We start from the raw sequence: 12535 nt of genomic DNA, 5'->3' as shown, positions 1-12535 counted from the left end.
GCAATGATAGAGATATTCCAAAAAGAGTAGACTTGATTATTTCTGTTTCCTGTACACATTTGAGCACTGGCTCCAATTCTGGATACTATACTTTCAGAAAGAGCGAGATGCAGTAAAGATTCATAAGGATAGCTACTGAGATAAGGAACTTTAGTTATTATGTGGATAGATTGGTAAACAAAAAAAAATACAGAAATGAGATTTGATTGGTATTATCCTGAGAGGTCAAGATGAAGCAGCTGGAATGAATTTGCTCCCATTGGAGGAAGAGTCAATAATCACAGGATACAGACTGGGAGTGATTGGCAAAATGAAAACACAAAGGTCATATAGGAAAACGAATCACTGTATAAAGAAAGCAGCAAGACCTGGAAAACGGAGGTGGTAAATTCACTTACGGCTTTCAGAAAAGGAAGATAAGATACATGAAAGGGGAAAATGAATAATTGCAAGACCAGAGAAAGGGCAGGCCAATAGGACTTGATAAATGGCTTTTGCAATGAGCTAACATTTGCTCTAGGGGCCAAATTGACTCCTGCTATGCTGTAATTACAATTGTTTGATGATTCTGTTTATATAGCACCTTACCATACTCACAGATGTATATAGCATCTTACCATACTCACAGATGTCTCAAACTGCTGCACTGATACACAGGAAAGCACAACGGCCGATTTATTGAGAGCAAACAGCAAAAGAATAAACAGCTCAATTTCCTGGTAGAGTCTTGCAGCAGGACGATGAAGTAGTATGCCCAGTCTTTGCCATGTGTACCACTTGACTTCATTATGAGTGGGAAACCCAATCACTAATCCAGCTGGCAAGTAAGACATTGCTATTCATTCCTGCCAAGTGGACTTAAACTGCAACACAATAGTGAACATCTCCACAAGATTTCAACTGGCCTGGCAGGAGAGCAGAGGATATATTTGTTTCATTTTTAAAAAAATAATAATGTTACTTGTCTGAGCATTTATGAACTATTGGTGCACCTGCCATTCAAATGCAAGAATATTTGCTGAGTTCTATGAAAAGTGATTGATTTTATTCTGCAATATTTAATGTTTATTTTTCTGGTGCGTTTAAGGTATTTAATAAGGGAAAATCTTTATTCAACACAGAGACATTCCCATCTATAGAAGAGTCTCCATTATTTATATAGGTTTGCAAACAGAAATTAAACTGCATGACAGCACACCATGTTTTAAAATCCTTCCATGTCCAATACTTTTGTTCTGTTTGGGGTGTTTGAGTAGAGAAATCTGTGCAGTCAGGACAGAGATCCTAAAACAGTAGACTGTCCCTTTTTAACTCAGCTGCAGGCATTCTGTCAAGGTACACGCTGCACCACCTTGTAGAAATTCATTCTCGAGATGTCTAAGTCCATCCCCGAAATGCCTTCAGAAGGGAATTGTAAGTCACCTGTCACTGGTGCTTTTTCAGTGTTTGATACAACGGAGAGGTTGAGCCAACCACATTGTTGTGGGCCATGAGACAAGCCTGTAGATGATGTTTCACAAGGATATAGTCTTCCTCCCCCTGAAGCTCATTAGTGAACCTGATGGGTTCTTCGATCAAATCAGTAGTGGTTCGGTTAATAGAGGTGAAATTAGCACAGCTGCTATGGGGGAGGGGGGAGGGGGGGAGAAAAAAAGAGGGGATTTGAACTCACATTGCACTGACATTAGTCTGAGTCTCGTGACTACCACTCCAGTTATATTTTAACTGGAAAGTTTAATGGTGCAGTGGGTAGTGTACTTCCTCTAACCCAGAAGCTTTGGGTTCAAGTTCATTGCAGGACATGATGGTCAAGCAAGGCATACTCATTATCAGCCAAAGGGACGGAGTCTCAAACTTGTTTCTTCCACCACATGCCAGATACATGTGGTTAAGACAGGGAGAGATTCCTGGCCATTCATAAGATAGAGAGAAAATTGAAGCCTCAACCGTCCCCAATTCATAACTCCAGCTAACTCTGCATGCCTGGCAAAAGCTTCCTTTTTCTTGGGGAAACTTGTGTAGTCCCACTGACCTAAGCTACTGTTAGTAGATGCACAGGACAAACTCCAACCACCCCTTCCCTAGGCCTGCCGACACTTGAGGCTAACACTGAGCTCAGCGGAGTTTTCCTTGGGGTGATGTTTGCCAGCAGTTGAGGAACTCGGCACTAGTATGGATCAGCACTTTGAGGGGGAACTGCAGAGATACTTAAGCCAGTTCAAAATAGGGCAAGAAATATGAGCCGTCACTCCACCTTGTTGTTATACAAGACAATTACTCAATGTTATTGCTCAAAACACTACAGCCTTTATTCTTGATTCAATCAAACTGGGGATTTGGACCAGTACATGAACTGTATTCAGTTAGATCCTTGAAGTAAATTACCTATTTAAATTATCCTTTGGTTAACAGTACAAAGATTGCTTATCAAACTGCCATAATCTCAGCAGCAACTTCGCCAGCAGTCTGGGACAGCGGTCTGCCGAGTAATTCAAAAAAAATGTCATTCTCATTATTTCAACATCGTACGAAAACTTGCTCGAGGTACTGAAGACTGCCAATTCTCTCCTTTTGTGTAATTTTGACAAAAAAAGGCAGCATCACACAATTATAATACACAGTTCTGTAACCATAGCGCGCAATTTTCTTCACAAGGTCCATAATGTGTATTACACTTCTTTGTTGTAGAAACAAAACACTATTGTTTAATTACTAAATTGTAAAAAAAAGCAGCTTTTACATACATCAAGAGCATATAGAACTAGTGCATTTCTGAAGCATCAACTATTTAACAGAATGCATCCTATGTACCACACGTATTGCACTTATCTCTGTGTATACATTTACCCCTTATACGTTGCACCAAAGTCTCTTCAAAGTACATATTGTATTAAAAGATTATAAAGGTAAAAATACACGTTTTTTATACATCTAATTCAGAAATTGGACAGAAGACTCTTTTGTGTTTTTACAAAATACAGAATGGAAGTGAAATCAAAGTCGCTACAAGGAAAGATTACTACACTGAGCTTGTGTGTCATCTCACTGCTGTTAATAGGTGAGAAAGTAAAAACTAGTGAATTGTGGATGAGTATATGGATACGTTCATTCCGGTCTTGAAATGCACCTTCCTGTTTGCACCAACATCCCTTTGGTTATTTGGCAAACACAAGCAGAGGAGCAGGAAAACTAAATATCTTGGGTACAGAAAATGACAGAATTGCATTGCTACAAAAACAGAAGTTGCTGGGAAAACTCAGCAGGCCTGGCAGCATCTGCTGAGTGAAAGCAGAGTTAACATTTCAGGATCCAGTGACCTTTCTTTAGAACCCCTTCCAATTCCCTTTTTGATTAGAATTGCATTGCTATCAGTTAACTGACCTGCCTCATTTTCTCGTACTGAAACCCTTGCTCTTCACCTTGGATACAGTTTTATGGTTCTGAAAAAAAATGCACAATCTCCCATATGCTGCAGTATAGTTACTTCTATACAGTTTCTTAAATGAGAAACAGAAAGATCATACACAAGCTTCTGCATTGACCTTGTCGGCAAAGACATGACAGCATTCAGCCATTCAAGAGCCAATGATCAAAGCCTTGATCTCCATTCTCATGACTGTGAGCAGCAGCCGGAACCTTCCAATCCAGGATTTCAAGCTGGGTGCTCACTCCCATCTGCTATCCATTGTGCTGCTGTGGGTGTTGAGTGAGACTCCCTCAGGGATAAACCTGCCAATATGAGATTTGGGGACCTTCCCACATTCAGGAAAAGAAATTGCGAAATGAGATTGCACATGTTCAGACTGCACATGTACCTTCCGGTCGGTTTTGAGTTTTGAACACGAGATGCTTTCTTGTATACAATGAGGAAACAATGCTAAAGTGTAATAGAGGACAGCTGGTGGGTTTACACTGAGGCACAGAGCACTCATGTCTCTCTCATTCCCACAGGTCACCTCAGCATGAATCCTGACATGGCCTAACCCAGCTCCCAGGGCAATGAAGTGAGAGCAGAGGCTGAAATCCTGCTTCTAACCACTCAAATCGAAGGTGTGGGGCAGCAGGAAAGTTGTAATATTTCAGGGGAACACGACATTGCAATTAAAGGCTGTGTGCAATAATTCTTGTTGCTTCAGTACAGTTTCCAGATCTCAAATTACTGGCTGGACAGTAGCCAAGGAACAGGAGCTTTAAGGTCTGGAAACTGATGTATTCATATCAAATGCTTCTGCTTTAAACAGGGACAACACATTAAAACAACGGATGAAGCAAATGCATTCAAACATATTAGGGGTTCAGGTGCTAGTATTGCAAAGCAGAATTTCAAGATTCAAATCTTCTTTGCAAAAAAAATCACATGAACATCAAACCGAATGAAGAACTATGCTTCCATGAACTGCAATTTTCTTGAATATGTAGGTGGGATTTGAACTCTTTGTATTTGCAAGTGGGGAGTGGTTGGAGAAATGGAGGCTGGCTTCCACTTGGTCTCAGCTGGTCCATCCTGGGGTTGGAAATGGAGAAGTCCTCCTTTCAAGAGGGAGGACGTCATCAGTCAATACCACTTGCACTCTCTACTGACAGTAGAACATAGTTGGTACAGAGTCACTGTACCCGAACTCTAGTTGTGAAAAGGCAGGTCATGGCAGGGAGTGTCCCAAAGCAGGTCAGAAAAATAAATTCTTTAAAAATTAACTCTTTCTCCCCCACCATAAAGAAAACCCTCCAGGCCAAAGTTTCCTCAGGAATATGAAATATGACTATATGGAAATGGGGGAATAATGGGATAACAGAGAGAAGGAAGACCAAAATTTCATACAATTCACCCTTTGGATGGTCATTGCCACGGAATGACATCAGTGTTGGGCATCGTGGAGGAGACACAGACTGTCTGCTTTGACCTGCCACCCTACATATAGATGCAAACAGATATGAAAATGGAACAAGAGAAACAACAGCAAATGAGAGAGAGGCAGCAAAAGTAGGACGATGCCTTTGGGTGTGTTCCAACACTTAAAAAGGAGTAACTAATCTGAATCCTGGCAGCATTCCTCCTTTGTGGTGAAGCTGGAAACTTGGCAGAGATGGCACTGTTGCTGTGGCTGTTGACCATCTGACTCATTACAACATCACAAACAGAACACAATCACAGTGTATGCCGCGTGATTTGTATTGGAGGCACAACTCCCTGTGTGTCTGCCAAACCCTTCTGCTTGCTGTGCCATTTAACATAGGGTGTTGGGGGAAAATGCTGAGGTACAATTTTCTACATGGTAATTTCAACATTGCTAACTCTTTGTGGTGAAGTGCTGATCCAACACCATGGACCAACAGCCTTGAGGGCCGGTGGAATCCACAGTTTCCTTTCCACAACCACAATCATAGGCCTAGGCTAGCCATCCAATCTAGTCAGATCAGTGCTTCACCATTAATCCCTGACGATATCATATTTCAAACGAGGAAAAGAGGTCAAATTATTCTGACAGTGCACAAAACATCAATCACGGTACATGTATGGTACAAATGTCATTTCAAAATATTTAATAAATATTGCTTTTTACTCTTTACATATAGATCGACTTAAAAAGGAACACAGTAAAACATTGGCCTGGGTTCCACATAGTGGAACCGGAAGTATTTACTATGAAGTGACTTTGGTTAACTTGCGAGTATAAATGGGGCATTGTTTTTCCAAACTGTTTTCCAGAAATGTGTCTGTTTTTCTTAAATTAAAAAGAAGCAAAAAAGGCACAGCACTATCACACTTCACACAACGGTTTTCGTTTCAAAAGCTTATTTCTTGTATAACTTCTAAAACCCTAGGTAAAGTGTACAAAGCTTTTAATAAACAACCAGCAACTCATATCTGAAATTCAAACTTACAATGAGTTATTCCTTGAAAAGCAAAACACTGAACAACTACTAACACATTAAATCATCACCCCCAGAGCCCAGAGGTGTGCACAGCTAAAATGCCCCCGCAGGAGGCACTGTTAAAAAAATTTCTTCTACGTCGGTGTCCTTCCTAGAGCTAAATGCAACCCAGGATCATCCTCTGGTGTGAAATGTTAAGTATCAGGCATTGTGAACATCCAATGTAGTGAAAACAATGGCCAGACTTCAGAGGGAGATGAGGTTTTCTCCCTTTGAGAGGGCTCTCCCCACTGAAAGGGTTACATTCCCCAGGCAGTTCAAGCTGATGGCATTGGCCAGGGTTTGTTGGAGGTGACTGGATGTTCAGTGAATTAATGAGAATATTTTGTAAAACTTGGATGGTAATACCATTCTCAGGAATTTCAAAGGTCTTCAACAACTCCAGTTTCTTCCCCCCCCCCCCCCACCCTTGACATATTGCTGCGTTGTCAGAAACATTACATTTTATTCTGCGTCTGTCTCCTTCCTATTTAGTGTTACGTGCTTATTGTCTGGTTTGGTTAGTTGGTACCATCCTCAGGAAAGTGCGTTTGCTCCTTAGGAGTTGCTTCTCCTGCCTCATTTGTTCTTCTCAGCACCCATACGCAAGAGCCAACAGGACCACAGCACAGCTACATCAACAAATGAGAACCGGCCCAAGCCAGTTCTACACTGTTGATTTTTATTCTCTCCACTTTAATGCTTTGAGGAGGAAAGGTCATCAACTTTAGTGTTTTCTTGAATGTACAAACTAAACTGACTTCCTTTTTATTACCCCTGTTCTCTTCATCCCTTCTTTCTCGGTGAAATAACACTGAAAGAAAAATAGAAAGACTGAAGTCAGTTCACCAGGACATAACCTCCATGTTGGCTATCAACCGTCTCCATCATCTCACACTCAAAAAGCCCTGGGAGTTCAGGGATGGTGATGTTCTTGTAGGTCGTTGGTGAATCAGAAGTAGCGCTGCATGCCTGACTTTCAGACAAGGTCAAGGCAGGCTGTGGGGTTTGGCCCAGAGTGTATGGACAGTGTTCAGGGTAGCTGGGTTCTGGTGGGGTGCCTCCTACCATCTCGCAGGCTTGGTATGGGTACTGAAGGATTTGCTGCTGTTGCTGCTGCTGTTGCGATGGTTCAAGGTGAGCCTGGGATTGAAGTGGAGGCTGGCTGGGCTGCTGAACTGGTGCCATTTGTTGCAGTGAAAGCTGAAGCTTGTAGTGCTGGTTGAGGAAGGGGTCACACTGCATCTGTTCAGAGGGCTCTGGCACTGGGCTCAGAGGCTGGGCCATACTGAACTGCTGCTGTTGCTGGGCTTCGGGATGAGGTATGGGCATCTGCTGGGCTCTCTGTGGGTACGAACCCTCGGCAATGTGCATCTGGTTAAAGTAGGCCTGAAGCTGTGACTGTTTGTGCAGAATCAGCCGTTTCTGCTGTAACCTGAAACAGGAGATTACAGGTTCAGAACGAAGATAGTGTTCACAAGGCAAATTGAGACAAGCTAATAACACCACAGATCAGCACCCGAGGGGAAATACTCCACTGGATTTACTCCATGCTGATTCGGAGGCTCTCACAGCTTTCCAAATATAAGGACTGGAAAGAGTTACTTGCCATTTGGGGATCAGGGATAAAAACTTTCAACGTGGAATGCTTCTTTGAACTGGCAGGTCTCACCTGTGTTCCTGGAGCTGCTGTTCGAGACTCCTGGGGGTTTCCTTGCAATATAGTGGGCAGCTGTTTTGTGCTTTATTCAATAAGCTTGGATTCTGTTTAAAAAATAGTATGCACTTTTAATTACAACAACTTGCATTCACACAGCACCTTCAATATAGCAAGATCTCCTCCCCCCACCACCAGAGGTACATAGATACAGAAACATGGTAGCTTTGAACTTCAGTAAGCAAAGAGATGGTTTCCAATGGTGACAGGGAGGGTATCTGGCGCAGACAGCCAGAATTGAAGAAAGGCAAGATCCCAGAGAGTTGCAGGTCATGAAAGAATTTACACAAAACAATGTGAAGGTTAAGTTACCTCTGTAGACATCTACAAAAGGAAATAATCATTCATTGAAAGAATATTTGATGGTAAGAAACTTCATTGACCTGATTTTTACATTTTTCTTTTTTCGAAAAAAATCCACCTCACAGCATTTCAGGAAGAGATGCTCATTTCCACACTCCTGCCTCAGAATCACTGATAACAATGGCACCAGTGAGTGGAGAAGACCCAATTGTGATGAATTAAATCATTTTTAAGAATATGCAGATCTAATTTTGAAACACTCTAGTATACGAGCAATGCGCTCTTCATTCCTGGAATAATCTTAACATTTTCATTAAGTGAACAGTAAATATAGAAACACATTATTTCCATCTGTGCCAAAATGTGTTTCACTCTTAGAAGTGTTACAACACAAGTAGGCCATTTGGCCCATCACTCCTGTGCTTGTTCTCTGTATGACAATCTACCAAGTGTCATTCCCCCACCTTTTCTCTGTACTCCTGCACATTACTTCCCTTGAGTTTAGGCAAGCTCACAGGTGAGGCAATGGCCTAGTGGTTTTATCACTGGGCTATTAATCCAGAAACTTGGCTAATGTTCTGAGGACCTGGGTTCAAATCCTACCGTGGCAGATGGTGGAACTTGGATTCAACAAATATCTGGAATTAAGAGTCTGATGAGGACCGTAAATCAATTGTTGATTAAAAATCCATCTGGTTCACTAATGCCCTTTTGGGAAGGATACTGCCATCCTTAGCTGGTCTGGCTTATGTGTGACTGACCCACAGCAATGTGGTTTATTCTTAACTGTGCTCTGAACTATTAGGGAAGGCAGTAAATGCTGGCCTAGCCAGAGACACCAACACCCCATGAGTAAAGAAAAACAAAATTGAAGAAATTAATGAAGAAAACAAATTTAAATCCTCAGGCTCTCAGTCCTGTCATCAAAATGAACAGTTTCAATGTTGAGCAAAAGTTAATTGCAGGTTAAACTTGAGGCCTTTGGACATTTATTCACACACTTCAGCCTACTCCAGGTTTATCCTGAAGCTTCCCAGCCACAACTCCAATTCTTGTTGCCTGCTGTTCTACCTCTGCCAGTCCGCAATCACCCACTCAGCCTACGCAGAGCACAGGGCTCCTGTCACTAACCTGGGATTTTCTCAGCTGTGGGGAATTCAGGATTAAAAACTGCTGCCGTAGTAACAACATAGTGAACAGAAAGTAAGTACTGGAAATACTCAGCAGGTCTGGCAGCATAGTTTTCCTTCTGCATTGTTTCAAAGGCTAATTTTCCGCCTCATCGTTGCACTCATTTATAAAGCTTACAGATTTTCCTTTCACGTTATGACACTATAATGTTCTGAGTCATGCTCAACGTGGGTCTGGCAATACCTCAAACAGAATAACTCCCATGTTTTGGCAGTATGCACAGTAGACTGTAATCCCACACTGCCGTGTTCTCACAGCTAATTCAGAGAAATACAGTCAGCAAGTGTTCCTCTTATGGGTTCTAAGTTAATACATTTTGTTGCTCTTGTTACAGGGACTCGTTTGGGAGTAAAGAGATTATGTAGGTGGATGTCGGGTGTGTGGAATAGTACACTCCCAGTTGGACAGTGAGCTTCTGATTGTGCTTTGCTGTTTAATCTTCAATATACGGTAATCCCTGTTCTAATGCTATCAGAAGCTAACAGCTGTATTTTTACAAAATCACAGCTATCCAGTGCGGAGACTCCGGTTTCTTGACCCACACGCAGATTTGAACCAAAAAGGGCATAACCACCAGGAAGAGAGTGTCTTATAGAAGTCATAATGGAACAAAGCTTCACGAACATGACACGGTGGCTCAGTGGTCAGCACTGCTGCCTCAGTGCCAGGGACCCATGTTTGATTCCATCCTTGGGTGACTGTGTGTGCAGTTTCCACATTCTCCCTGTGCCTGCATGGATTCCCTCCCACAATCCAAAGATGTGCAGGTAAGGTGGATTGGCCATACTGAAGTTGTCCATAGTGGTTAGGGAGGGGGGTGGTAAGTAGATTAGCCATAGCAAATGTGGTGTTACAGGGTATGGTACAATCAATGTAGACTGTGTGCGCCAAATGGCCTCCCTCAGCACTCTGGGGGAATCTTTGATTCTGTGAACATAAGGCGGCTTGAAGGTGTATGGCTAAAGGCCGTTAAATAGTTGCTGCCCACAGCCCCTGCACCATTCTGAATTACAATACTAGAGCTAGAAAACTCCAAATATAAGCCTTCTCAATGCTACAGCGTGATTTATGAGACTTCAGCCTCTTCTTGTGAGCTTTGTATACGAATCATGTTACACTGACTTCTGCATCCTTTAAAACTAGCAAGCACATGTCTAAGGTGAGAGGGGAGACGTATTAAAGGGTGCGGAGGGGCATTTTTTTCCACACATAGGGTGGTGACTATCTGGAATGGAAGGGAGTACAATTTTGTCATTTAAGAAACATTTGGAAAGGTACGTGTATGGGAGGGGTATGGAGGGATATGCACCAAATGCAGGCAAATAGGACTAGTTTAATTGTGAAAACTGGGCAGCATGAGCGAGTTGGGCCATAAGACCTGTTTCCATGCTGTAGACCTCTATAACTTAAATCCTCAAAATAAAACCCCATACCGGCAATCGGTGTTGCAAATAGTGTGTTTCCAGGCTCTGGCGGCGTGACAGCACGTGCGGGTGAACCCCATTCGGGAATATTGCTACATTTTCTTGCTGATGAGACGCTTCATCCTGTAACAAAAGACGTGACAGTGAGATTTTTCCTCCCCGTTTTACACAATCTGCTTAACGATTGCCTTACAATTTGCAGTGACAGCATTACATGGATGGGGCAAGTTCAACCAAAACGGCACGGTTTGATGGAGGTATGATATTGCACGTTTCTGCGGTAAGTACTGGTATTGAGCCTATAACACAGGCAAAGACATTTCAGTCCACTCTACAGAGTGAATGTGGACATTGAGTCTATGTGGGAGGTTTATGAGGGGGGGGGGGGATCAGAACTATAGTTGGAATACATAAGCAAGTGGAAAGCATTTAAAGGTTGGGATTGAGGTCTAGGTACAAAGCTGACTTAGAGCCAAGAATGAGATGGAAGCGTCACAGACAAAATAAGAAGGATCAGGAGAACGATGTTCCACAGTGGGAAACATGTAATGAAGGGATAGTGTGGGACGGACATGGTGCAGAAAACACAGGAGGTAACCACACCAATAAATGCCCCACAACCTGCTGAAGGGTTTCTTCCCAGTTTTGGGAAGAAGTACGTACGAGTAACAGTAGGTGTGTTCCACAGCAATAGAACAGAAACCAATGCTAAGTTGGGTTTGCTCCATCTCATGATCTCCATTGGAGTGTTATAAACAAATGACAGGGGTATTTGCTCTTGGGTTAAGAGGCTAGCCCAGCCATTGGTAATGTATCAAGTAATCCTATTTCCTTCACAGCCTCAGTAACTAGAAATAGATTGTGGTGGGAAGTTTACCTGATGGTGGCTGGTGAGGAGACTCTGTAAATGTGCTGCTGGTGACACATCAGGATCCTCATCTGGTCCCAGCTGTTCATACAACATCTGGACCTTGTTGAGCTCCAGGATCCCTTTGGTCCTGGCCAAATTCTGAAGATGCTGGCGGAAGGCTACAATCCCTGGTTGAAAACACAAGCGTAAACTGGATCAGATCGAATCAAGGAAACACAATTATGCAAAATTATAGCACAGGAGGTCATACAACCCACCGTGCTTGCACTACCTCTTAGAAAGAACAGCTATACTTACTCCCAACTCTGCAAAATTCTTCTAATCCTGTAGGTTTCTCACCCACCGGTACAGAACCTGTCAAACCGCCCTTTTAGAATTACTTACAGAGTCAGCTTCCACTACCTTGCTATGTGGACTGTACCAGATAGTCGAGAGGGGGTTAAACAAGGTGCAGAGAGTACAATGGATAGCCTTTTCAAATGCAGTAAATTAACTCTTCTGATTAGAGGATTTTCTCATCTGACTCAGGCTTGCTTCCCCCATGGGCATTCCTGTCAGTGCGAGGAGGAAGTACAGGTCAGGAAATTTGCTCTTTCAGTAAGACTTCACCTAGGAACTGATGACAAAGTGCTGGAGCACTGAACAAACCAAAAAGGGGAAAACACTAAACTTTCTAAAGAGACAAACACTGAGGAGCAATGATGCCCTGATCATGAACAAGTTTCATCTTAATTCTCCCCACTCCCTTCCACCAGTTGTTCCAAGCACCTTGTTCCAGCTCAATCCACGATCACACAGTCACCATTAAAAATGCTCTTTTACTGCTTTCAACACGTATGTACCTGTGCTTCTGCAAACCTCACCTCTCTAAAGCAATAGGTGATACATCAATGCAATGTCCAAACATATAATATTTTGGACAGATACCAATGATACAAATTGTAAATTCCTCCAATCACTACAGTTTGTCCAAAAAAAAAAATCATTGTTAGGTTAGTTCAGTTCTGAGCATTCTCAGCTCTTATTGTAATGCAATAATATGGCATCCTCATGAATCTGCAATCAGGTAAGAGTTGCTGATATTTAGGAGCTGTAACCAACTTTGCATCAGTAAGG

At 42.5% G+C, this 12535-nt stretch overlaps 1 protein-coding gene across 2 annotated transcripts in view; it reads right to left on the bottom strand.

Annotated features, from left to right (window-relative positions):
• Window positions 1–2284: 2284 nt before the first annotated feature.
• The window catches only part of sik2a (salt-inducible kinase 2a), a 147206-nt gene continuing 136955 nt past the window's right edge, over window positions 2285–12535 (bottom strand). For both annotated transcript variants that reach the window (XM_043676644.1, XM_043676645.1), the window contains exons 12-15: window positions 11426–11586; window positions 10558–10671; window positions 7586–7677; window positions 2285–7348 (exon numbers count right to left, since the gene is read on the bottom strand). In XM_043676644.1, the coding sequence (XP_043532579.1) occupies window positions 6754–7348; window positions 7586–7677; window positions 10558–10671; window positions 11426–11586 (962 nt within the window). In that variant the 3' untranslated portion in view covers window positions 2285–6753. The remainder of the gene's footprint in view (window positions 7349–7585; window positions 7678–10557; window positions 10672–11425; window positions 11587–12535) is intronic.

The sequence above is a fragment of the Chiloscyllium plagiosum genome, chromosome 35, assembly GCF_004010195.1.
Source record: "Chiloscyllium plagiosum isolate BGI_BamShark_2017 chromosome 35, ASM401019v2, whole genome shotgun sequence".
Taxonomy (NCBI): Eukaryota; Metazoa; Chordata; class Chondrichthyes; order Orectolobiformes; family Hemiscylliidae; genus Chiloscyllium; species Chiloscyllium plagiosum.
This window is presented reverse-complemented; position numbering and strand designations above follow the sequence as displayed.